We start from the raw sequence: 25,674 nt of genomic DNA, 5'->3' as shown, positions 1-25,674 counted from the left end.
ATTATATTCTTCTATTTGAACTAAATTTCATATTATGCTAACAGTACAACATATTCTTGGATACAAAACAGAAGGATTTATTAATTGATTAAAAACTAAACATCCAACAATCCAACTGAAAGAAAAGTATTGATAAAAGAATGTTTGAGTTGAAATTATCTCGTTATAAATGTTTACGTTTGGAAACTTTGAGAGCTTTTCAACAAAATTGAAATATCTTTGAACAAAAGATCGCAGAAATGAATCTTCAAACATTACGTTCATTGAGTTTTGCGGGGAGATAAACAGTATGACATCAGACATCGGGGAATTAGCAAAGAAAGTACATAAATCATGAGAATTCTGCTACTAATTGAAATGCAAAGTATTTGGATAATGAGCCATCTTTACAAAACTCTCCTTTTGCAGTCTTGGGATTACTCGAAACAAATTTATAATTGATCGGAATAAGTTGTTTTAGTTGTTTTCTGCATTGGAATCGACTTTGTTGAACTATTTTAGTTTGATTCAAAGCGTTTGTTTAATGTTCTTGCAATTCATTTTGACATCGAGGATGCTCGAATCATTTAAAGTGTTTTGAAATCGTTATAGTGATGTAAAAATGATTTAAATTTGAATGAAGACAAATGGGCTAGTAATTAGGTTTATTATTGAACAAAGTAAAATAACATTGCTTTTGATTAAAAAAAAATTATAAAGCAGATGTGAGTAACAATTCGTTCTAGATCATAAAGATTCTCATGCATAAAAATCTCAAACTTTAATATATTTATATTAAACTACAATGGGGAACCATTTTTTTAAAATGATTATTTTAGATTAGATTACTTAACAGATCGTAGATACTTTCGTGTCACTGGTTTCAAATCTACAATCCTACAACCTGGTTTCAAATCTTTCCTTCTCCAGGCTAAAGATTTTTTTACAATGACATATTTTGTCTCTTTCTTAACGAAATGTTCAAGTTAAAACGTTACATATTACAAGGCGTTGCATAAATGTTACGAGAAACTTCAAGAGAAGTTAGGGCATACCAGAAGGATTAAAACTGCATGAGAAACCATGCACGGAAACGCCCTCAAACACCGCTAGTGACGCTTCCTTATTATGAACTGCTTCTTAACAGTTCATAATAGGAAAGTACCTTTAGCTGCAGATGACGATTACATTTCCGGGCATAGGCTTCTATTTAGTTTTAACTCTGATGATTTGAAAATCGTTTCTAATTGGAGAAGTGCCCCTTGCGGCGTATAACGGATTTACGGGCATAGGTATGCAGTTTAAATCTTGCTGATGTGTCCTAAAATTTCGTCGCAATCTTCAGTAACAGTTTGTTATATATATATTTCATTTTAAACTTGTACATTTCGGCAAAAATAGACTGAAAAGGCCTGTTTTTTTTTTTTTTTAAAATCTATAGCTTTAGAATTAAAACTATTTTCAGATTTGAAATCCTCGCATCCTAATTAAGCAGGATGAAGTATTTGCGTAAATGCAACAAAAAATTAGTTTCCCAGTGTTATCAATATCGTATTGAACCAGTTTGATATTATTACTGATTTTGGTGTTTTTTCCAAAACGTAATATAAACTCAGTTTTCTAAAATGTATAACGAGTGACTTTACCAATGAACAAACACTGAAAATTTTTTATTCATTCAACTTTGGAATATTGCATAATTACCTCAAATCCCTTATGTAATAATGATATAAAAAATGGTAACTGAAGAGTTCTAAATAATTTTTTTCTATACAAATATCATTATATATATTATATTATTATGTAATTTCATTATCAATATTTCCCTTATAATAAAAAGCTATTCTTTATCCCTATGTTTCTGTTATTGTGTTGTACATAATGGCCACATCCGTGTTAGGCGCATCATTTAAAACGCACAGTGCCAATTTGCATTCGACATCGTCATACTACACCATGACAAAACAGTGATTATATTGGGGGGTATTGGATATGTGAGTCAATCATCTCTTGTTTTCTTTCTTGGGATTTTGAAGATTAACTGTCACAATCTAGACTGGTTAATGACCAGTAGTCATATTTTCAAGTCTTCTACAACACGAGTTTCCCGTTGGATAAGGCATGACTACTTGTACTCATATGTCCTGACCTTCCTGGACGCATAACATGTCCGGAATTTTCCATGGCCAGCCAGTTCTCCTGATCTATGAGTGATTGAAAACTTGTAAATGGTTACCAAGTGATTTGCCTCCACCAGTTACAACTGCGACTGAACTAAAGCATAGTTTTGAAGCTGATTTGACTGTAGTACCAGCAATCTAAAGCAATCGATTTAGTGGATAAATGCTGTTATTTCTGCCAAAGGTGGCAACTTTTGCTACTAATTTCTGAAGTTCAATACGTCCTAATTCTCTGTAAATTCAATAACGTGCTCTTTTAATTATTATTCATGATCAATGTATACCATTATGCTACTTTCATTACTTCCTGGTGTAGTATTAGCCAGCAGTGTCATCTATCCCTAACTTGCGCAAAGTCTTTTGAAAATCTGTAAATTCGAGAATATATAAAAGTTTTCATTCGAGGAATAACTTCACGAACTTAAGAACTTGAATATCTTCTTATGTAATAAACCGCAATAACGTGAATTGAAGAAATAAATTTCATTTCAGAGCCTTAAAGTATAATCTTAACTGACTTACCTTACATTGATATCTAACTAGACCTCTCCTTAACTCACAGTCAGCGTTGCCATCGCAAATTGTTCCATCTGGACACATCCCCGGATGTGGGTGGCAACCACTCGTTTGATTTCCTACAAAACCCTCAATACATTCGCCACAAGTAAATGTACCCTGTAATTGCATTTAAAATACTCATAAAAACTATTTACCATTATTCAATTATATTTTTTATAATTGAAAGTACACCAGGTCCTATTGCCTATGTAGCCAATTATTTACACTCTATTGCTCCTTTTAACGATACGGTTTTTTTTAAATGAGCTATAATATTCATAAGGTTAAAAAAAGCAATAAAACTGAATATATCATTTATAAATGTTAGTATAATTTTTACTACATTTTTTTATTAATAAAACTTAAAACTAAAATTTGATTAAATTGATATCATTTAATGACCATGTAAGGTGAATATTTATTCTAGTATTTTAATAGTAAAAATTAACATATTAACATTTAATTTTATATTATCATATTCAATTTTAAGTAGCAGCATAATGTAATAGAAACTTTAGAAATGCATGATATCCGAAAGACAAATTTTCATTTTTTTAAAAAAAAAAGAGTAATAACTTCTATGCTCTAATGAAAAAAATAAACTGTCTGTTATACTTGCAGTAATCTGCATATAACATTACTTAAAGTTATCTTTCATCTCACTGTAATGGATGAAAAACATTGTTTTAAACTCACCATTTCATTTACGCATTGAGAATTTTCAACACAACCTCCATTTCGACCATCGTCACATTCATTAATGTCTACACAAACCTAAAATAAAAAAAGGCAATTTTAGTACAAAAATAATTTTAAAAAAAAAATAATTTATAGGAGAAATATTAAGAACTAAATATTGTGAATATTGATAACAAATATAGGCAATTTAAAGATTATATTTAATGTATCTGAACAAAATTACTTTATGACCGTAGGAAAATAAAATTTTTTATAACTTTTTTCTAAACAATTCTAATAAGATTTAACGATTTTTCTAACATCCAAAATTATTCAATTACATGTGATGTTTTACTTAACTTGCAAAAAATAAATAATAAAAAAAATAATTAAGAAACTCCTCCACAGTACCTCCACTTGATTTATTTTGAAAAAATAATACCTCATAAATATTTTCATTTAGCATTGAGCAGACAACTTTATGGCGTTTAATGTTCCTAATTTGTATAATTTAAATTGTAGACCAAAATTTGATAAGAAATATTTTTAGTTTAGAAAAATTTTCCCAACTTGAAGGAAATTTTAGAATCAAAGTAATTTGCATTAGTTGTGAAAAGAGAGTTACAAACAAAACCTCCTCACTGTTAGCCAGAAAACAATGGGATACTACGAACGGAGCAACTTTGATTCGTTCAGTCCTGAACTTTGTGTAGCCTGTGGCATTATACAGACAGATAAAACAAGCATAGCGGTGTATTTAAACCTAAGTTGCCAGAGGTCTATTTTCTAGATTTGAGCTATTTCATTAATTACTCCTGTTGTTTTCTTCGCTAAAAAAATCCTCACTTTCAGAGACAATACTTATATATCGCAGGATATAAATCAAAATTTCATTTTCTGCACTCTATAAAACAAAATGTATAGCTAAAAAATAAATGAGGCTTTATGTTTCCATTTCATCACCTTTTATATTGTAAGTATTTCACCTTTGTGCCAATTTTTTCCCACTGAAAAGGACTGGAATTAAAAGGAAAATCCCCTTTAACAAAATTATAAAATTAGCTGAATATAAAATTAGCAAAATTGAAAATATAGGTCTTCTCATAATTTAGAGGATATAAATTTGTTTCAAGTACTTTTGATAAGCGATTATATTTTTAAAGTCATTAAGATTATTTTGTATTATAATAACATTATCATTACTGCATAGAAAATTGATTTCAGTACAGTGCAATGTATATTTGAAAAATATTTTAGATGCAGGTCAATCTAAGTAAAAACATATTTCATTACGAATATTAGTACCTGTCTGATAGTTCTGGCATATTCTATACCAATTCCTTGCACTTCTCTTCCTGTAAATCCGGCTGGACATGGACCACATCGAAATCCTGGAGCGACATTTAAACAAGTTGTTTGTGGATGGCAAGGTCTTGCAACTTTACACTGAAAGTATATACGCTTAGATTAATTATTGGCAGATGTGTTGGACAAATTGCTCTATGAACTAAAAATATTTCATGAAATTCGAAATCTATACTCTTGGAAAAAGATTAGAATATTCTGTAGTTTTTTTCATTTGTAATTTTTTGCAAATTGAGTAATAAAAATGTTTGAGCAAAAGTTGCCCTGAACTCTAGAATGCGCAATCGCTAACATAATAAATGCATTTAATATGTTTAAAAGTGCTTTTAATGAATATTGGAATACTATAGTGCTTTCTGTATACAGTTTGAAAATATTCTGTTGCATTTTCCAGCTTTAAAATAGCGTTAAAAGGTGGGTGTTCTGTAATCACCATCTTTAATATATAATTTCAGAATAGATATTTTTTAGAAAAGAAGTAAGCGTTATGGAATGAACAGTGAAAAAGAAAAGAAAAGCTCATGTGTTGAACCACCAATGAGAAAAGTTGGGACGAAAAACATTAAAGTTATTTTAGTTTAATGAAATCTGCAATAATTTAACAGGACTCGAGGTTTTAAGACATGCCTTTTTCATTAATGACTTCTTCATTTAACTATTGTTTCGCGACCTTTTATTTACATATTTTACATATTTCATGCTTGAGAAGGTTCTAAAAGTTTAAATTGGAGAAGGTTTCGCAGAATACTCTACCAATGTTGTTTTGAACTTTCTTGACAGTATACATTGTTAGATTTTCGATTTTCCAAATTTTTAAGTAGTGATTTAATATCTTTTGTCATGTGAGTGTTTAAATTTTTTTTGTTTTTAGTTGTTTTAGATGGAAGTTCTTCAATATGCAGTGTATACACATATATCAAACAAATTTTATCATGAAATATCTTCTACTTATCTGCGCAAATAAATTTTAAGCATGATTATTGCTAGATATTTTAATGAGTAACAACTGACGGATATTTACAGACATTCGTCTTAGAAGTTGATGTTTTTATTCAATGACATAAAAAAATCTTTTACATATCAAGAAAATCTTTATATTTAATCCAAATGAGTTATAAAAAAAATCTCAGAAAAAATTTAACTAAGGAGAATATGCTATTTTTAAATTGTCTTCTATAAATAACTTATCATATTTGTAACAAACTAAATCACTATTAAACATCTTTCTCAGAAAATAGATAAGTAACATATTACAATTTGTAACAGATATTAAAATTCTCAAAATAGGATAATTAAATACACTGTTTAAAAGATTAATCTGTGAAATTATAGATACTAATTTTATTAAATAAGTAAAACAAAATGAAAAAAACAAAGCAAAAAAGTAATTTTTTGGCCATATTTTCCTTATTTTGAAACACGCTACACACAAGTAAAAAAATTCTATTACAGAAATGCAATCAAGAAATCCATTGCAAAGGTTTTAAAAAAATGAAATAGTTTTATTTGAAATTGAGAACGCAAAGACCTAGAAAGGTTCCAGGAAATTTGGGCAACTAATAAGAGAAAATAATGGTCTGAACTCTCTCTATTCTTCTTGCATAAACGAAAACATGAAATGACAAAAAAACCATTGAAAATAAAGCAAACCAATCGTTTTTTTAAATTTGGTTCAAGAGGAATTAAATTATTTAAAAATAAATATAACTGCAAGCGTAAAATAAATTATATATTATTTTAAAATTTTGACTGGTGTAAGGAATTGTCAGTATATCAAGAAAAGTTATGAAAGTAAGTCATTGTCAGCCAAAAAAAAGCACTTATGATTCTCATAAAAACTTTGAAATCATTTGAAAGGTTCCAATTACCGACTCTTTTAAGACTTGAAAACTCGTAAATTTTAAGTCATACAAAATGTATCAGTTACTAATTAGTAGTATTTTGTACAGGATTAAACTTTACTCTGATATCGAAATTTAAAAAAAATGCCTGAAAGTTGTCGATATAAAGCTTTTTCTGATTATGAATAATCAGAGCAGTGTATAAACATAAAACTCTCATGATAATCCAAAATGGAAAAATACAAGTTTTATAAAAAAAAAAACTTTATATTATCTTAAAAGAAGTATCTAAAATTTTGGAAAAGTTTGATCTACAACCAGCAATATTCTTATCCATTTTTTTCGTTCTTGATAATGCGCAAGAATTTTTCGAAAAAATTGTGAAACACGTATTCATTCAAGTAAAAGCCTATAACTAATTTTTCAATAACAAAAATGTCGTAGAAAGCCAGAGGATTCCTTCAAGATCTTCAACTCTTGAAATTTCAAATTAGACGAAGGGTCTTTATGTACTAAAAAGTTTAATTTAATGGAGTGTAGTGTTCAGTGTGTTAGTATACATTAAAAGCTTGATTTGAGTATATTTCTAGAAGTCTGCTATAGCGACTAATCACCGTCTAACTGCTGAAATTATAAACGAAATTTAAATTGTTGTTATAAAGAGCTTTTACCGAAATTTTGTTTTCACCAAGAGCGATTTTCTTAAGACTTTTGATGCAATAAAGACTTAATGAAAAATGTGATAAATTTGAGAAGTCATAATTTCTTTAAATTCCTAACTATGTTTCAAAATGTGTGTTTTGAATCAAATTGAATTATATACCACAAGATACAACTTTTAATTTGAAATTTCTAAGTTGATGGGTCCATTGGATTCCTCATTGTGGGATCAGGGATTTTAAATTTTTTAGAAATTCCAATGCACTTTTAGCAAACATGTAAACAAGTGTGACTTATTAAGGGTCTTGTAAATCTAATTATATTAAATATTGTTTGCTTGATATTTAACTTTACAAACATAAGATAAAAGCGAGGTAAAAAATGCTTCTTGTTCAGTAAAAATTTGTACAGTTTAATCGATTAATTTATTTTATGTTTTCTTTAATTTAATAAAAATTATAAAATAAGATTGAAAAAAGGAGGTAAACAAGCAAAATGGCAGATTGTTAAAAATATCTTTTGTTGTTATTGTCCACTTTACCTCCTGAGTAAGGGAATGTTTGAGAGTATTTTATTTGTCTTAAATACATTTTGTTCTGCTTTCTTTTTTTACTAGAAACATCTAATCTTTTGATTTTAAAAAGTCCTTTTGTGTATTTTTTATTCAAAATAAGAACTTGAATATTCTTAATAGTATTATCTACCTTTCTCTGTTGAAAACAGAAAAATTCAAATAAATGGTCATCATTTTGCAAAATTATGAGATTAAATTTAGAATTATTAAAAATAATGCGAATAAGTTTAGAATTATCTGCCATGTTATTATATTTCTTAACAAAAGTATGAATCAAGACAAATTTATAAAAATTAAAGTTCCTTTGAGAATGTCAAATGATTATTTATGCTCGATATGCCTATTTATGCGTGATATATATTTTTTATTTTGTAACCGTCATTGAACAGCGAGCAAATATTGGGTTTACGACTACCAATGTTCAACTCCGTAGCCTCGTACTTTTGAACCAATCCAGCAGACAAGGAAACTCCTGGATCAGTACCCCCAGAGGTATGATTTGCTATGGAAACATGGAGGACTTTGTGACTCGACAGATTTGAAGTGCATCAGTCACCATTTACTACACGGGGAATCTTCGGTCGGCGAGGATTGAACCCACGACCTCTTGGACATGGGCCTAGTGCCCTACCAACCAGGCTATCCAGGCCCTACCAATATGCCCATTGCAATTTTATTGATTTGAAATCTTAACACTATTGTTGTTGTTGTTGTTGTTAATTTACGTCGCACTAGAGCTGCACAATGGGCTATTGGCGATGGTCTGGGAAACATCCCGGAGGATGATCCGAAGACATGCCATCCTCTGCGGAGGGGATGGCACCCCCGCTTCGGTAGCCCGACGACCTGCGCGCGAAGTCGAGCACTTTACGGTAGCACAGTTTAACGAGGACCAATACCGCACACCCTCGGTCCCTACGCAGACTGATCCAAGTGGGTCACCCACCCGCACACTGACCGCAGCCAGTGATGCTTGACTTCGGTAATCTGATGAGAACCGTGTCTTAACGATCAGTCCACTGCGGGACCTTAACACTATTAATTCTAGTACACTGCAAAAAAATATGTGTCAAATTACTGTCAAAAGTACCGGCATTTTAAGTGCCGGTACTTTGTTACCATAAAATCTGCTTTGACCGAAATATATTAGAGAAAAACAAATCTGACATGCGGTAATTTTTACCGTAATAATTCCCCTGAAATCACTGAATTACTCCAATTAAAAAACATTAATGTAAAAATTACGGTATAATATTTTGCGGTAAAATACATTTCAGGGATATCCAGAATTGTTTTAGTGCCGGTATGAAATTTTTTAGTGCGTAGTATTTTTTTCTTCATTAAATAACAGATGAACTTTATCTTATTTATGCATAGTGATAAAAATTTAAATTATTTATTTATGAAAAAATTAAGTAAGAGCAAAATTTACTCAATTCTTTTGTAAACTTAATTTATAAAATTCTCTTTTATTTGATTTAAAATGTACCTATAGTGAATATGATATATAGTGATATTTACTGTATTGTTTTTAACTGGTTTAACTGAACTATAATCTGTGTGTCAAAAACAGCATTGAAAAAAAAAAGGATTTAAATTGCTTTGATGTAAATGAAATGAATAAAAAAAACTGAAATAAAAAAAGATATTTTACAAAATAAAGTGCCAATCAAAAACCTTATTTTATGGTTTAAATGGAAATTTTGGGTTATTCTTTCAACAATTTGAGAAACACTGGAGCCTCTCTAATCTAGTTAAATTTTTGGTTCATTACTTTAGTATAATTCACCTCTTCTTGTAAAAATAGAATTTTGTAAAAAAAGAATTTCTTTTTAGCCTTTTCGATCACCAGTTCATAATATATGATGATTGCTTGCATTTCTTTAATCCTCCTTTAAATTAGCTTTCAAACACCTTGACACAGATTGCTTTAGTTCAAAATAAGATTTTTTTTCTTCTTTTTTATTGCATTAACATCTGCAATATGCATAGAAAGACAAATTGTGACAGCTTTTCGGAAACGTGATACTCTAAAAAATGGTCTATTGATTGATTATGGGATCAAGTGTTCTTAATGAATTTTGGAATGGTGTGTTTATACGTTACGGAAAGTAATCTAATGAAAGTAAGGTTTTTTTTTTAGGGGTTAAAAAGATTTTGTTTAAGATTGCCTTTTGTTTTTCATATTAATAACTTTATAAACACGTGAAGTTAGTTAAACTTGATTAATAAATTAAGATACATTTATTTGAAAATAACACTATGAGACTACAGTACTACACAGCGCCAAAAGCTAACAGATATTATATTCGTCGTTGAACAGCTGACCCAATTCTGGGTTTACGTCTACTAATGTTCAACTCCGTAGCCTTGTAATTTTGAACCAATCCTGAAGATAAGAAAACTCCTGGATCAGTGCCCCCAGAGGTATTGATTTGTTATGGAAACATGGAGGACTTCGCGATTCGACAGATTTAACGTGCATCAGTCACCATTTACTACACTTCCGCCTGCCTGGGAGCGAACCCACGAACTCTTGGACATGGGCCTAGTGCTCTACCAACCAGGCTATCCAGGCCAAAAGCTATCATATAGGGATAAACAACCTCTTACGGCATACCTCCCCAACCTTTTTATCGCCTTGGACTGGTCAGAGTTTGTTAATTCAACCTCAGTCCACTGAGTAGGAGTGTTGGACTTTAATTTTTTATATTTTAGATTGTTTGGATTTAATAATTTTAATTTTATTTAAATATTCCTTCAGCATAAAATACAATTATAGGCGTGGACTAGTGCGGCTGTATGTAACTTCTCTCACTCGCCTGTTAACTTCTCGTCCATGGAAATTCGTACAAACCTGAGAGATATACAGCACATAACGGAAAATGGCAATAATTTAATGTTCCATCGACGTTTCGGCACCATTGATTCACGGACCGGTGACGGTTCAGTGCTGGTTTGGAGACCACTGTCTTATGATACTTACTTTGAATCCATTTTAAATATCCTTTTACTTGGATTGCTTAAAAGCGATTAGGATTGAACTGCAATATCGAATATTGCTTTTAAGTTTCGAATATCAAGTACAAAAAATAGTTGCATAGGATGAAAAAGAATGGATAAAACAAGAACTTGAGTACATGAATTATATGGGAAAGAAATGTTTAGAATTTTTTTTATTTACGTAGAGTGATACATATGTCTATTCCTCTTTCTATTTCTTTCAATTTTATATTTTTAGAAAAACAGTTTATTTATTTTTTAATTCAAAAAAAATTTTTTTTTAAATATTTTTAAATGCAACTAAACCTGAATATCTTAAATTCTAGAATTATGCATCATATAATGCAAAAAAATATAAAATAAATGTAGAAATTTAGGAAAGTAAAAAAAGAATACAAATTATGCTTTTTAAAATCAAAATTAAGTTTCTCTCAAAATTTTGAGTTGTTTCATGGTAATTTATAGGACAACAGTTAAGTGCAGTTTTTAAAAATTAAATAAAGGATGAAAAAGGATTATAAAATAACAAAATTAATTTAAAATAACAAAATAGCTTTATTTTAAAATAACAAAATAGCTAATCATTTTCAATCAAATTCATAAAATCATACTGACATTAACATGTGAAAAATTTCAAAATTATGTTTATTAAGAATTATTAGATACCTGGTTTAACTATTAATAATTAGAAAGAGCTATTTTTGTCGTATATTTTTATTGTTAATATCTCCTCAAATGATTTACTCACAGCAATTTAAAAAAATATATGTATAAAACTCGAGAACACATAAGTGATTTCATGCAAACCAATTATTTTTTATTTAATAGTGTCTGTTTAGTTATTATAGTTCAAATACTCAGTTTTTTCAAGTTTATGTAGACAGAGTCACTGAAGGTGAATGAATGGTTTCAAGCAATTTACTTGGTCTTTTAAATAATGCCCAAGAAAATATAACAAATAAATCGAATCATAGAACCAAAAGTTATTTTTTGTTTCCTCTTTTGATGACTATCCATTGTTTTTTTCTTCTCCATTTGTTTCCATTTGCAAGCAACTTTTAGTCAAGATTGTTACATTTTCGTTATCTTTAGTAGCTATTTATTTTTAGAATTTTTGCATGGCAAAAGATATTTGATCATTACTTTATATAAGCAATATTTGTATTATGATGTAAATCAAATTGACAATTGGTTGGTGCTGAGAGCAGAACTTGGGGAACATTTTCAATAATTCATTATAGTACTTCATTTTTGTTATTTTTTTAACGACACCTGATTTTTTTTAATATTGCTCTCCAAAATATTACATATTAAATTTTTACAAGTTTGGATCTGTTTTACAGGAGGACCTCGATTACCCGACACTCGATCGTACAGTACTTCGGCTATCTGGCACTCGTTAAAAAACGTATTTGAAGAATTGTTTCATTATTATTGCAGCGGATGCTATCCAATTTCTTTTGTGTCGGTGAATCCGAAACATTGTAGGTAAAAAACAACAAATACATAGAAAGGAAAAATGCATCGATGTTTTTTTTATGATACTATATATTTTCTACTTTAGAAAAAGAAACACAAATAATAAACTTTAATAAACACATAAAATGAACTTTATTACAGCTACTATACTTATTTGGAGTTATTTAACTCATAGTTTCTTGCTTATATACTTAAAAACTCTGTATGAAAAAGTGACAGCTTAGCAAAGAAGTGCAGCTTAGATTTTAAAATAAAATCCTTTTTTTAATTGTTATTTTGTTTCACCATTGATCCCTTAATAAGTGTTTTCATTCATGGACATCATATTTTAGTTCTACTAAATTATATTATTATAATCATACATTACGAACTGAGAATAGATTTATCAACATAGATTTTAATGTTATCAATAAGTAAAAATGCATAATAGTTTTAAACCAAAATGTTGCAAGATTTATAGCAGTTTTTACGGTTGCATGACGATTGTTGTCATTTCATAAATGATTATATCGAATTCCAGCTATTTCTCGAAAGAAGAAGGGAAAAAAACGTTACTTAAAGGATTAAAACATTCTGTAAGAATAGAAGTGGAACAAAAACTTCATATCATATTACGATGAATAGTTTCGAAGGAAAAAGTAATTGATTAAACTTAGATATTTAAAAAAGATACAATTATCGCATTTAGAAGTTTAGTTTCATTAGAAGTCGCCATAGAAGTTTATTTTTTTTAGTTTTAAAAACTGAAGTCAGAGTTGAAAGTTTCGAAAAAACGTGAATGTTTTACACAATGTCTTATGAAGTGGAATGCATAAAATAGCCATCAAGATACATAACGGATCTCTCATTTTTAAAGAATAATTTGAGGTCCCTATTTTTTATTTTTTAAAGTTCTGTCCTGGCTATGCGCATTGCACTTAACCGTGTTATGGCACACACTTAACACCTTACCTGTTAAACTGTAGTTTGCCTTTATGCATCTCTTTGCTAGCCAGCAGACAATCTTAGCTTCTTGAAAGCATGCAGACAAGCGTAGAGAACAAAATAAGTCAAAAATAAGAGGGAATTGAAGGACTAAACATGAACCCTATATTAGGTCGAAAAGAGGCTGCTCAAAATTCCCCATAGCGTAAGATTACGTCAAAAACAGGTTATGGGTGAAACTAACGAGTGAAATATCATATCCACACATATTCAAGACATTACATACAGACTGTACCCTAAAGAAAAAGTATGGCTATAACTACTGAAATATAATAAAATTCACCATGTTTCTAGCTCTATAAACGAACACAAAAAAGGTCGGTAATTTTAATCGAAGCATCTTGATAATGATTTTGGTAAAATTAACAAAATACTTTTTTATAATATGTGATAATGTTTGGATATTACATGGGGATACCTTAGAGATTGATATGAAAACCACTTATTCGATTATGTTCACTTTCCAGTTTTGTATTTTGTAGTAAATGTGTGATATTAAGAATTATAATTTTGATTTCCGGTAAACATGTATCTATCACATGAATGAAACAATTACCAAATGAATGTTTTAAATACCGTTTATTTTGGTTTCATTGACCATAATTATATTTTTTAAACCAGACATTCATTGCAATACAGTAGATTAATTTTACCAGAATTTTTTAACTGTGTACATGTATTTTTATAATATAGTTTAAATTTATTATTATGTTTTTCAGAAATGGAATATTAGATTAAATTTTATAAACAATAAGTAAACTAAGGACGGTGTGGGCATATTTTTGAAACTTATTTTAAGTGCAAGCATTATTGTAATTTTTTTTATTCTGTTAAACTATACATAATATGCAAATAAAGCTCGTAAATTTTTTATTAGTCAATTAAAAAAAATATTCACATATAAGGAATTTATGCTTTAAATTTTTATTTTAATCTACTTTTATTGTCTGTAGAAGACAAATAAAAATGTTTGCATCGTATTCTAATCGATTGTTGTAAAGACACTTGTGGAATTTAGCACACATAATCATCGACATAAAAGTTTTATTACATCTTAAAGTACAAAAGTGGTTTCTTTGGCAAGTGGAATGTATCTAAACAAATATGTAAGACTAGAGATTTCGGTGTTAATGATTTTGTATACAAAAGAATGCTCTTTAAATGTTTTGTACAATTAGAAATTAGTTAATTTTAGTGGAGCGCTGGTGAAAATAGTAAAGGTAATCCTTTTCATTCTTATTGCATCCAAGTTTTGTCTTCGTAACAACTTGCACCTAAACAAATAATCAGTTACTTTAATGTCAAACTTTTATTAAAATGCAAAGATATAATTTATAACGAAAACATATTTTACTATTGAACTATTATCTATTCAACTTGTACACAGTGGTGTATATGGTTAGCGTATCTTTGTTAAATGTTGTTACAAGATTGAGAAATATTGTGTTAAAAGTTTATTATAAGCGCATAAATGTTCACACTATGGGGAGGGGAGAATTATACTTTGAAGAAATATATTAAAATACAGTTGTTAGAAATCTAAATACACAGGAAACTGATTTGGAATATCTAAAAAAAAAACATTTTGTAAACCTACAGTGTAAAACGTGTTAGTGTATAGTTGCCACTGTTTTTGTTGTGAAGGTAAACTAAAATTTTTATAGCGCATTTAGTCACATATTTTATTTACTTTTTCACTTCTGTAGTTTCATTTATTTTTTTTATTAACTTTTTATTTTGTTTATTTATTGACAACATATATTTTCACGAGCATTAGAAACAATTTATGCATAAATTGTTTCTAATAAATTGTTTCTGATAAATTCATGGCTTCCTTGCAAAAAAACATTTAATTTTAAAAACATGCACATTTTGAGTAAAAAAGTTTGAAAAGTTATTACATTTATTTCATATAAATTGTTTTGCACGATAGCTAGATTTGTGTACTTGAAAATATATTTTGCTTACCTCAACACCAAAAATGTAGCAACTATGCACCAGAATTTCTAACAGTGTAGGAATAACTCTGCTATAATTATGAATCTATTCTTTTTTCAGTAACATGTCAAAAATAATGTCATATGGCTGCTTTTATCATGTATAGTTCTTTCTTGCCTGGTTGATTTCAATTTGATTGGCTGTAAAATTGCTGCAGCGAGTTAGCTGCAATCTTAATATGGCATCAAGTTGAACCATATTATAGTGCAAATTAATCCATTTCCAACGCAATTTCACGATGCAACTGTTTAAATTGAACAAAAGTATGGTCCAAATTAATACCTTATTAAAATTACAAAAGTACTATGAGCACTATGGTTTAAAGTGTCGATTTAAAATTTTAACGTTGGATTAATTTTTCTAAGACAGTAAGATTCTGTCCATACCATTTATTACTTGGCTTTTATTTTGTCAAAGAATATTCGGTCCATTGAGATTTTGCCTCGAAAGCTTTTGTGCAAATATTGCTGTTTCTTATATTACTACTTCACACAGTTGAACCAATGATAGCTTTAAGTTTTAAAACAAATTTAGAAATAATCTAAATTTATACTATCAACAACAAGATTGAGAGTAAAACGCATGCAGAAAAATTATTTGTTTTTTAAAAAATATAAAAATTTATTAAAAAAATATTTAAACCTGTGGAGAATAGTTTTATAAGGGTAATTATTTATTTATGAAGAACAATTTATTGTGATTTAACTAAAACAATCTTCAGAGAATGGCTGCAATATTCAGTGATAGGTATGTCTCTAAAGTATATTTAAATATCTGGCAAGTATACATTCTTGGAAGTGTCCCTTAATACCAATCTCATGTCTACATGTTTTTAATTTTCAAATGCTTTTGAAAATCAAACATATAAGGGATTGTTAAATAATACCTAAGCAAATAAAAAAAAAGCTTACTAAAATCTGACTAAAGTTTCTTGAAGAAAACTACATTAAAAATATAAAACAGTTTGATAGCCACTGAAAGTTTCAAAAGATTTTAGTAAACATTTTCCCTCGCGTTCAGTTTGCCTGGCAATCAAACAAGCTTTTCTATTTTTAAATTCCCTTTCTTTAATGATTCCTCTGGTTTTGACAACTTTTATTATTATTACCTCATTTAAATGATAATTAGAGACCTTTTACATGTATATGTTTTTAGAATTCAATTTTGCTGATGAGTGCGAAAACGTGTATTAAAGACAGTGATTACGCATCACTTAATATATAATAGCAGAAATATGTAACTTGACAGTATTATTTTATACATTTATTAATTAGCTTTTTTTCATCTCCCATTAGTTTAAAGAGTTTTGTGCTTGACACAAATTACTCTTAACCATAATAAATTTATAAGCTTTTTGTAGTTACACGGTTGTAATTATACAAAACATAAATCTTCCATTTTATCTTGATGTCAACACGTAGGAGATAGTTACTCATTTTAAAGAAGAAAAATATAAAAGTCATATGCTAAAAGTTCTTTTAAAGTCATAAAAGTAAAGTTCGGCATAAAAAAAAAACTCTACTCAAAATTTATTACAGTTCTTCCATTTCTCATTTGCTACGACATTTTAACAAAAGATCAAAACACCGAGTTTATAGAAGGGAGAAAAAAAAGAACTAGTTTTCTAGAGCCACAACTTTAGTTATTCATCTTTCAAGAAAACGCTTTCCCTTGAAAGTCTTTCATGGTATTGTTTTCAAAACAGAATTGTTTGGCTGCACAATGTTAAGAAGAAAAATACTTAATTGTGGTGGATGACATAAAATGAAACTAATGATCTGGATAACTTAGAAAAGGTGGAGATGTGGGAAATAATAGAAGAAAAAAAATCAAGTTTTGAATAAATATAAGGTTTAATTTTTGAAAAAGTTGTTTCTTCTTTTTATTTGAACGACTATTAAACAAATACAAACACAATAAAGTTAATGCACCTCGTACAAGAAGTTTTTGTTTAAAATTTAAAATTTTTTAAAAAATATTTTAATAAATATTTAAAAAAATATTTTAAATAAAGATAATAATGGATGATTAGATATTTTTTCATGTATTATTTTAACATAATTCTGTGTGTTATTCAGTAATATATTTTTTTTTGCGATATCCATGAAAGCAGGAAAAAGAACTATCTTAAGTAAATGTATCTAAAGTAAGGTGTCGAATTAAATTCATTATTAGTTTTCATTATAAAGTAAATATTTTAAATAAAGATAACGGGTGATTTGATATTGTATGTATTAATTTTACAAAATTATGTATGTGTGAGTGTTATTCAATTATTTTGCTTATGCGATACCCATGAACACATGAAAAAGGATTATCTTAAGTAAGTTGTATAAATAATTTCATCATTAATTCTCTATACAAGGTAAATATTTTAAAAAGTAATGGCGAATAAGAAATTATTATTTTGAGATAATTATGTGAGTGTTATTCAATATTTTGTTTGCTATACCCTTGTATACAGGAAGAGTAATCTTGAGTAAATGTATCTTATGTAATGTGCTTAATTAAACTCATTATTAATTCTCTGCACAAGCTAAATATTATGAAGAAATAATTGGTAATAAGGAATTATTTAATGTTTTATTTTTACATAATTATGCGTGTTTTATTCAATTATTTTGCTTGCGATACCCATGCACGCATGAAAAGGGACTGTCTTAAGTAAAATGTTTGGATAAATAGAAAGTAAGTGGTTTCAAAGACAGTTTTATAAAAATTGGTTCTAAATGTATTGATCGTCTTACATTGTATCGATACGTGGAAAAAAGATATCCGTAGCTTAATTGAAGATACAGTGATAAAATGTTAATTACAAGTTAATTAAGTTAAGACAAAATACAGCCATCTTCTGATGCTTGTATCTAGTTCAATTATTCAATTTAGTATAAACGAAAAATTGTTCTGATCTAGATTTAAATTTATAATACAAGAAATTTCGTTTGAAATTACCCCTTTTGATTATGAGATTGTTGAAATTCGTTTATCATAATTCAGGTTTTTAAAAACATATTTAAATAAGTTATTAGTGTTTCTAATACCACTTGCTTATACCACCCAGCTTCCTTGGTGAAACCAAACGAATTTAAGGCAGAGGGTGCGCTTCTTGTTCTTCAGTGGGGTCATCTATAGCTTAGAATACGACTTCAGCTACACACGTCGCTGCCCCATTACACGCTAAACCCATTCATACATCTATTTATTAATCCACAGGTCGTAATTTTGATTTGAACTAGAGAACAGTCAATCTTTAATTCAGTACCTCAAGAGGTATAAAATTTTTATGGGAACATGGAGGACTTTGTGACGACAGATTTAACGTGCACCAGTCACTATTTATTACACCGGTAGTTTTCGGCCGTAGGGTATCGAAATTATGACCTCTTGAACATGGCCCTAACGTCCTACCAATCAGGCTATCTCAGCTTTTAAATAAGTTTATTCTCATTAGTAAATTATTAATTTTGGAAAAAACTAAAATGTTAAATTTTGTGATGCAAAAATTAATCTAAAATTTTTTCTGATCTAGCTTTAATTTTACGTTGGAAGTTCTTTATAGACGTATTTATTATGATCATGAGATACTTTAAATTAATTTTTCTTAATTCAGAATTTCATAAACATTTCAATTAATGACTTAAATGAGCATTTTACGGCACAAAAACTAAAAGATTATTCTTTGTGATGCAAAAAATACTTTCTTCTGAAAAGTTTTCTGTTCTTACTTAGATATTGCAAAAAATAAGCCTCTTTAAAAACTATCCTTTTTGTTTATGGAATAAATGAAGGTACTTTATGTTAAAAATTTATGTAATAAAATTAATGCATTACATTAAATGAGTATTTTTTTTTAAAAAAAGTTACATCTGGATATAATATTGCATTAAGCTCCATTAAAACTTATCCCTTATGATCCTAAATATAATCTATCAATTTCAAATATTAAAAAGATATTTAACAAAATTAATTTTCTACATAAATGAAATTTTTCAGAAAAATTAAACGAATATACACTGTGATGCAAAAGAACAATTTACTTCTAAGAAATGGTGCCTGGTCCTAAACGTTTAGGAAGAAAAGAACTCCCTAGTGTAAAGTTTCAAAAGAAACAGCTTCATTTGTGATGCTTCTGACGAAATGCTGTGTGTATTAGGAAAACAGCAATGCTTTGGAGCTCCATTATCCGTCAAAAAAGGGGTCGTTTCTGTTGCCATTTACGAACTCGCTCTCTTAATGGAATCTCTTCTGTGCTTCAATATTTGGAAAACTAAATTAGACGTTTGTTGCAAAATCTCCTCCAAATGGGTAGACATGAAATGCCAAAAGACAATATTGTTTATTTTACGGTCCAACTTTGACTCAAAAAAAGCCATTTCTTGAATCGCTGATTATCCTTTTGATCTAAGTGTGTTATATACCCTGGAGTATAACGATTTTTCGGTTAATGATATTACACAAATTGTAACCAGAGATGAAAGTGAAAGTTAAATTAATCAGTTTCAAAATAAACTAATTTTTTTTTGTTTATTCTAATTTTTTTTAATTTAAAATTCTCTGTTAATTTATTACTATAGCTATGTATTCAAGATACACAGTAGTTTTAAATGATCTCTGAGAACAATTACAGTTTCATTACATTCGAAAGTGCTACAGACAACGACCTTTTTGATCTAAATGTGTTATATACCCATGGAGTATAACGATTTTTAAGTTAATGATTTTACACAAATTGTAACCAGAGAAGAAAGTGAAAATTAAATGAATCTGTTTCAAAATAAACTAAAATTTTTTAGTTTATTCTAATTTTCTTTAATTTAAACTTCACTGTTAATGTATTACTATAGCTATATATTTCCTTAGAAATATTTTTGGCCCAGTACAGGAAATAGGCTGTTGGCGAATCAGATACAACTTTGAATTATATAGACTCTATGGACAGCCACAGATAGTGCAGGTCATCCGAAGCAATAGATTAAGATGACTTGGCCACATCTGATGTGGTTCAGAAAATAATGCAGTCCGAATCGCCACCTTTAAAAATCCTTCGGGATATTGGGCTAGAGGAAGACCTGTCGTGTTGAAGAAGAAGTATATATATGTTTAAGATACATCATAGTAGTTTTAAATGATCTCTCAGAACAATTATAATTTCATAACATTCGAAAGTGTTACAGACAGCAACCTTTAACCTTAAAAACCACCACTGTTGAAAATATCGTATGATTGTCCTTTACAAATAACGAAGACATCAGTGTATTGAATAATGGGCAAGAGTATATAAGACAAAACCCTTTAATAATAAAACAGTGTTGGAAATACCAGGCAAGTATATTTTAGGTAATAATAATTAACCTTAAAAGATCAAAGTGCCTACAGGACAATTAGTTTTAAACAAAAGTAAAAGAAATTATTTGCAGTTGCCTTACATGCACACTTAATTTACAATCACTAATTAATTTTCAAAAATTAGGAATATTGCTCCGTTTTTTTTTTTAAATTGAAAAAAAAACATTACAAATTACCAATTTTTAATATTTTAAGGCATTTTTTTATTTTCTCATATTTTTTAAAAACATTTTTTTCCTTAATGTTTGCAATTATTATTGCCAGAAATCTAACTTGCTTTCATATGAGTTAAAACAATGTCTATGTTTAATTTCGGTTAAAATCGAAGAAAAATTCTAAAAAAAATGTCATATACACAGATATAATGTGATGTAGAAATTGCAATAGTTTTTCTACCGCTTATTCATTGCGCAGTTTTATTTAATTCACCATGCCATGCTTCACAGTTCTGTCTTAAATAGAAATAAATAATCAGGGTTTCAAGTAACATCAAAACTCTAAAAATGCATCCATGTGGAAAAAACACTCTAAAGGTATAGGGGTTGGACAAAAGAATGGAAACACTTCTATTCTAACAAATTTTTCGATCCGTCTCAAAAACCACTTAGAGAATCATTTTAAAAATCTTGAAGTATTTAGAATATACGAGATTTCTTATTCTCAATGAAGTTTTTAAAGCTTTCAGAAGTTTCAGGGACCGATGATAAATTACAAACGGAAAATAATGTTTTTGAACACATTATGCCAAAGAAGTCAAGCAATAAATGTGCAACTTGAAACAATTATTTTGGTTATTATATGCAATAATTACACAAAATTTCGTGAAACTAGCTAATGGAGATCTAGGCATTTTTATAAAAAAACTTTTTTTTGTCGTACGTTTTTTTTTTGCTATAACTTTAAAAATATTCATTAATAAAATTAAACAAAATTTTTGAAAAATTTAAAATTAATAACTAAATTATTACTTTTAAAATATAAAAAACTTGCTCAAAACTGTTCAAGATATGAGTCGTTAAATTAATTTTTTTGTACTGCATATGAGTGGTTAAAATTTGAATTTTCTTTCTTTGTCGCAGAGAATCGTATTTGACAAATAATAAAAAAAGTTCTATTTGAATATCCTAAAAATTTCAAGCAATTTACTAAGTAGTTTTCCTAATTTTTAAAAAGGAAGACTGAAATGATAAGGGACTTTTCACAAATTTAATTTTGTACTATTAAACAAGTACTATATATAATTTTGTACTATTAAACAAGTACTATTTATAATTTTGTATTATTAACACAATAAGAATCATTCAGCATGGAAACATATTTTCTTTCGCCTCTTTTCTTTCTTTATGAAATCATATTTCGATGTATGAAAGTTTATTGTAAGTTATCATTTGTTATTTAATTTTGTCTTATGGTACAAAATATTTGTAAAAAATCTTTTGAGTTTCTTTTTTAAAAGTACAAAACTACTAAGAAAATTACTTGAAACTTTTTAAATTTTTAAGATATTTAAAACGAGCTTCTTTCATTAATTGTCAAATACGATTCACAGGAAAATGGGACAAAAATGTTAATTGTTTTCGCACTTGCGCTGTATAAAAGAGCTTCTTTAATTACTGATATATTGCACAGTTTTATAGGATTTTTTAATTGACTTTTAAAGCAAAAATCATTTAATTTTAAATTGCTCCAAAAATTTTATTTAATTTTATTGAATTTTTTACAAGTTATAGCAAAAATTGCAAGACAAAAATATTAGTTTTTTATAAAACTGTCCATAAATCCATAAATATTTAAGCTAGATATACGAAAATTTGAGTAATTATTGCATACAATGACCAAAATAATTGTTTCAATTTACGAATTTATTGCTACATTTTTTGGCATATAATGTTCAAAAGCACTTTTTCCGTTTGTAATTTGCGGTCGCTCCCTCAAACCTCTAAGATCTTTAAACTATATTGATATATATGAGAAATCGCATGATTAAAGCATTTCTGAAATTATAAAATGATACTTTAATTTTCTTGAGAAAGATGAAAAATATATTAGTATAGAAGTGTTACCATTATTTTGTCCATTCCCTGTATGTTATTATAGGGAAAACAATAGCCTCTTTTGTCGAAAATTGCTCATAACTTCATTAAGAATAAAGATAGAGAAAATATTTTTCTGTGTGTTTGGAGTTCTTCGAAGTTTTAATATGATCAACAATATATATATAAATTTTTGATACATTTGATACTAAAAGCAGTATAGAGAATACTGTTATGCCCTACATTATTTTTAGAATAAGCCATGTAGAGACATTACTATGGGTAATTATTAATGATAACTACGTTTTTTGGTAAAAGTGATAAAAATTGCATAATAATTTATATTTATAAATAACTCTGTATAGCTGTTAGTCTTCTTTAATCTGTTTTTTTTTTAAAAATTACTATAGATTGTCTACGATACATTAAATAATAATTGAAAACAAGTAGTCTGGACATTCACTTAAGCAACAATGTAGAAGTAGATATTCCTCGGAGATAGTCAACATTCCCTTATTTCGGATTTTCGCAGCAGCATTTATACCCTATAGTTGTTAAAAGATACGCTCTTTTTCTGTAATACAACACATACACATAGAACCAATTAATATTGCAACTCAACCTTTATAATGACCCTCCTTGATAACGAATCGTCAAACTCTGATATTACGTTTCTTTATATGAATATTAGTTTGCACTACTTAACGCGCAGGCTCAAATTACTTAGTTTTATCTAAGAGTTCTAAAAGATTTGGAAATATGTGTAGATTAAAAAACATCCTGTAGCATTCGAACAAATTAAAAGAAGTAACACAAACTGAGTTTCCTCCATTAATGATTGTCATGCTCCATTCAATGGTATGGCAGAAGAATTTATAACTACAGGAAATTAAATTGAAATAAATTGACTTAAATTTCTCCCTCTCAGTTGAATGAAAAGTAGATATTCAATGAATGAAATGAATAAAAAGTAGATATTCAATATCTTTTTTGTTCTATTTTAGTCTTGTTTTATTTAATAATTAAATTTTTTACCTTAATCATGTGAACGGTTTTAGAACATGATACATAAATGTATTTTACATGGTTTTAAACGCACGGCTGAATGGTTTCAAAACATAAATGCATTTTACAAATTTTATGCTTGTAAATAAAATACATATGTATTTAGGTATATTTACATTATTTTTTTCTTTTGTACTTTAAGGAAAACTGAGGCTTAAATCTAATTTATAAGAGCGTTAATTGCCAAAAAAGTTTGGCTACCGTGTAAATACAGAAAAGAAGAAAAACATGTTATTTTTTTTAAAGTTTATTTTTGGTAAAATGATCTACAATATGGTAATTTTAGCACCGATTTTATTTTGAGATTAAGCTGCATTTTCATAAAAAAGCAATAAATATTTCAGCGTCGCATAAAAAAAATCGATTCCATTGCTGTTGATTCTTATGTAAAATAGCCTGCATTTGAATGTAATCCCTGCTCCCCCCCCCTACACCGTTTTGCGAATATGCTTTCTAATTTTTATCATTTATTTTGTACATCAGTATTATTCGTCAACCATTTTCTCCAATGTCGAACCCGAGTTATTTTGGTATATTTCAAATTTATTTTAATATAGTAATTGATTATAAAAGCTACAAAATATAAAGATAACTTACTGCAAAAAATTAGATATCAAAATTTAAAAATTTTCTATGTTTATTTTCATATTATACGAAAATATTCAAAGGGATAGTAAGTAAGTAACTATTTTTTTTATAACTTATTTCCATGAATCTGAGTTGGACAAATGTCTTAAAAATTTGGATCAAAATTGTTTCAGGAATTCAAGATCTTAGTTTCTGGCAACTAACAGTCGATGAAAGTGGTTGAAAGTCTTTTTTTTGCTGCATATTATAACGCAAAGAGTGAGAACGCTAAGACACGAATAGTTCAAAAGCGTATTGAAAATATCACAAATTATAAAAGCTTTCAAATAAGGAAATAAATCCAGAAGTAATCTTTACTCCCTGACACACAAAGAAGAACGTAAAAACTTTAAAGCTAATTTACTTATTCACTTAAATGTCGTTTAGAATTTTTTTTCCACTGAATTCTTGGAATAAGAAACATTTCTATAAATTGTATAAAAATGTTTCATATTCGAAGACGAAATGTTTCTTATTTTGTTTTAAAGAATTATAATTGCAGAAAAACGACAAGAGCAGTAAACACCAGTTTAAAAAATTCCCGATCATCGTAAGTAAACAGAAGTAAAACAGTATTTTTTGACTCATAATATTATTCATGAAAGAAAATACTATAAGCCATTAAAATAATAAACAAGCTGTCAAAAAAATTTATATACTAGCGTATTTTATAAACTTACAAACTTCTTGGAAATGACATTTATTGATAAATATAGTTCAAAACAAAGCAATTTAGTTTAAACTTGAATTAAATCGCGTTGAATCTCGCATTAAACAGGCCTCATGAATAATTTAGTATTTATTCAAAATAAGAAGATAAAGATAACTAAGTTGAGTGATGTTCAGCTATTAATTTCAAGCTGGTTTGGAAACCGGAGAACAACGGGATTAGTGAATTTGAATATTTACATAAATAATGATTAATAGGCGACTTTTCCTTAAGTCTTCTAAAGGCTTCTTCCTTTTATCAAATGTCTATTGTTTCCATTTTCACACTGTTTTGAATAAAGTGTGATAACTAGATTTATATAATAACATGATTTGGAGAATGCTTGTAAATATTACAAATATCAATATTTTACTTAATTTCATTAGAGAATATCTCCAATTGTTTATCGCAACCATGCGCTTTAATATAAATTCCTAAGAAATTGACAAAAAAAAATTTAGGAAATAATTAATAAAAATAATGATGCATTTGCTGCATTATCTTGTAAGTTTAATTTTAATTTTAAATATTGGTACCAAAATAACATAAGTTGAAATAACTTTTAAAAGATTTAACTTATTGATAATGATTAAAG

At 28.1% G+C, this 25,674-nt stretch overlaps 1 protein-coding gene across 1 annotated transcript in view; it reads right to left on the bottom strand.

The window, feature by feature from the left end:
- LOC107441319 (cartilage oligomeric matrix protein) overlaps positions 1-25,674 on the bottom strand; it is a 317,408-nt gene that overhangs the window by 47,278 nt on the left and 244,456 nt on the right. The window contains exons 9-11 of the mRNA XM_043046110.3: positions 4,701-4,841; positions 3,414-3,491; positions 2,682-2,834 (exon numbers count right to left, since the gene is read on the bottom strand). Coding sequence (XP_042902044.1) covers positions 2,682-2,834; positions 3,414-3,491; positions 4,701-4,841 — 372 coding nt within the window. The remainder of the gene's footprint in view (positions 1-2,681; positions 2,835-3,413; positions 3,492-4,700; positions 4,842-25,674) is intronic.

This window comes from Parasteatoda tepidariorum, chromosome 6 (assembly GCF_982258835.1).
Source record: "Parasteatoda tepidariorum strain Cologne lab strain chromosome 6, Ptep-v5.0, whole genome shotgun sequence".
Lineage (NCBI taxonomy): Eukaryota > Metazoa > Arthropoda > Arachnida > Araneae > Theridiidae > Parasteatoda > Parasteatoda tepidariorum.
This window is presented reverse-complemented; position numbering and strand designations above follow the sequence as displayed.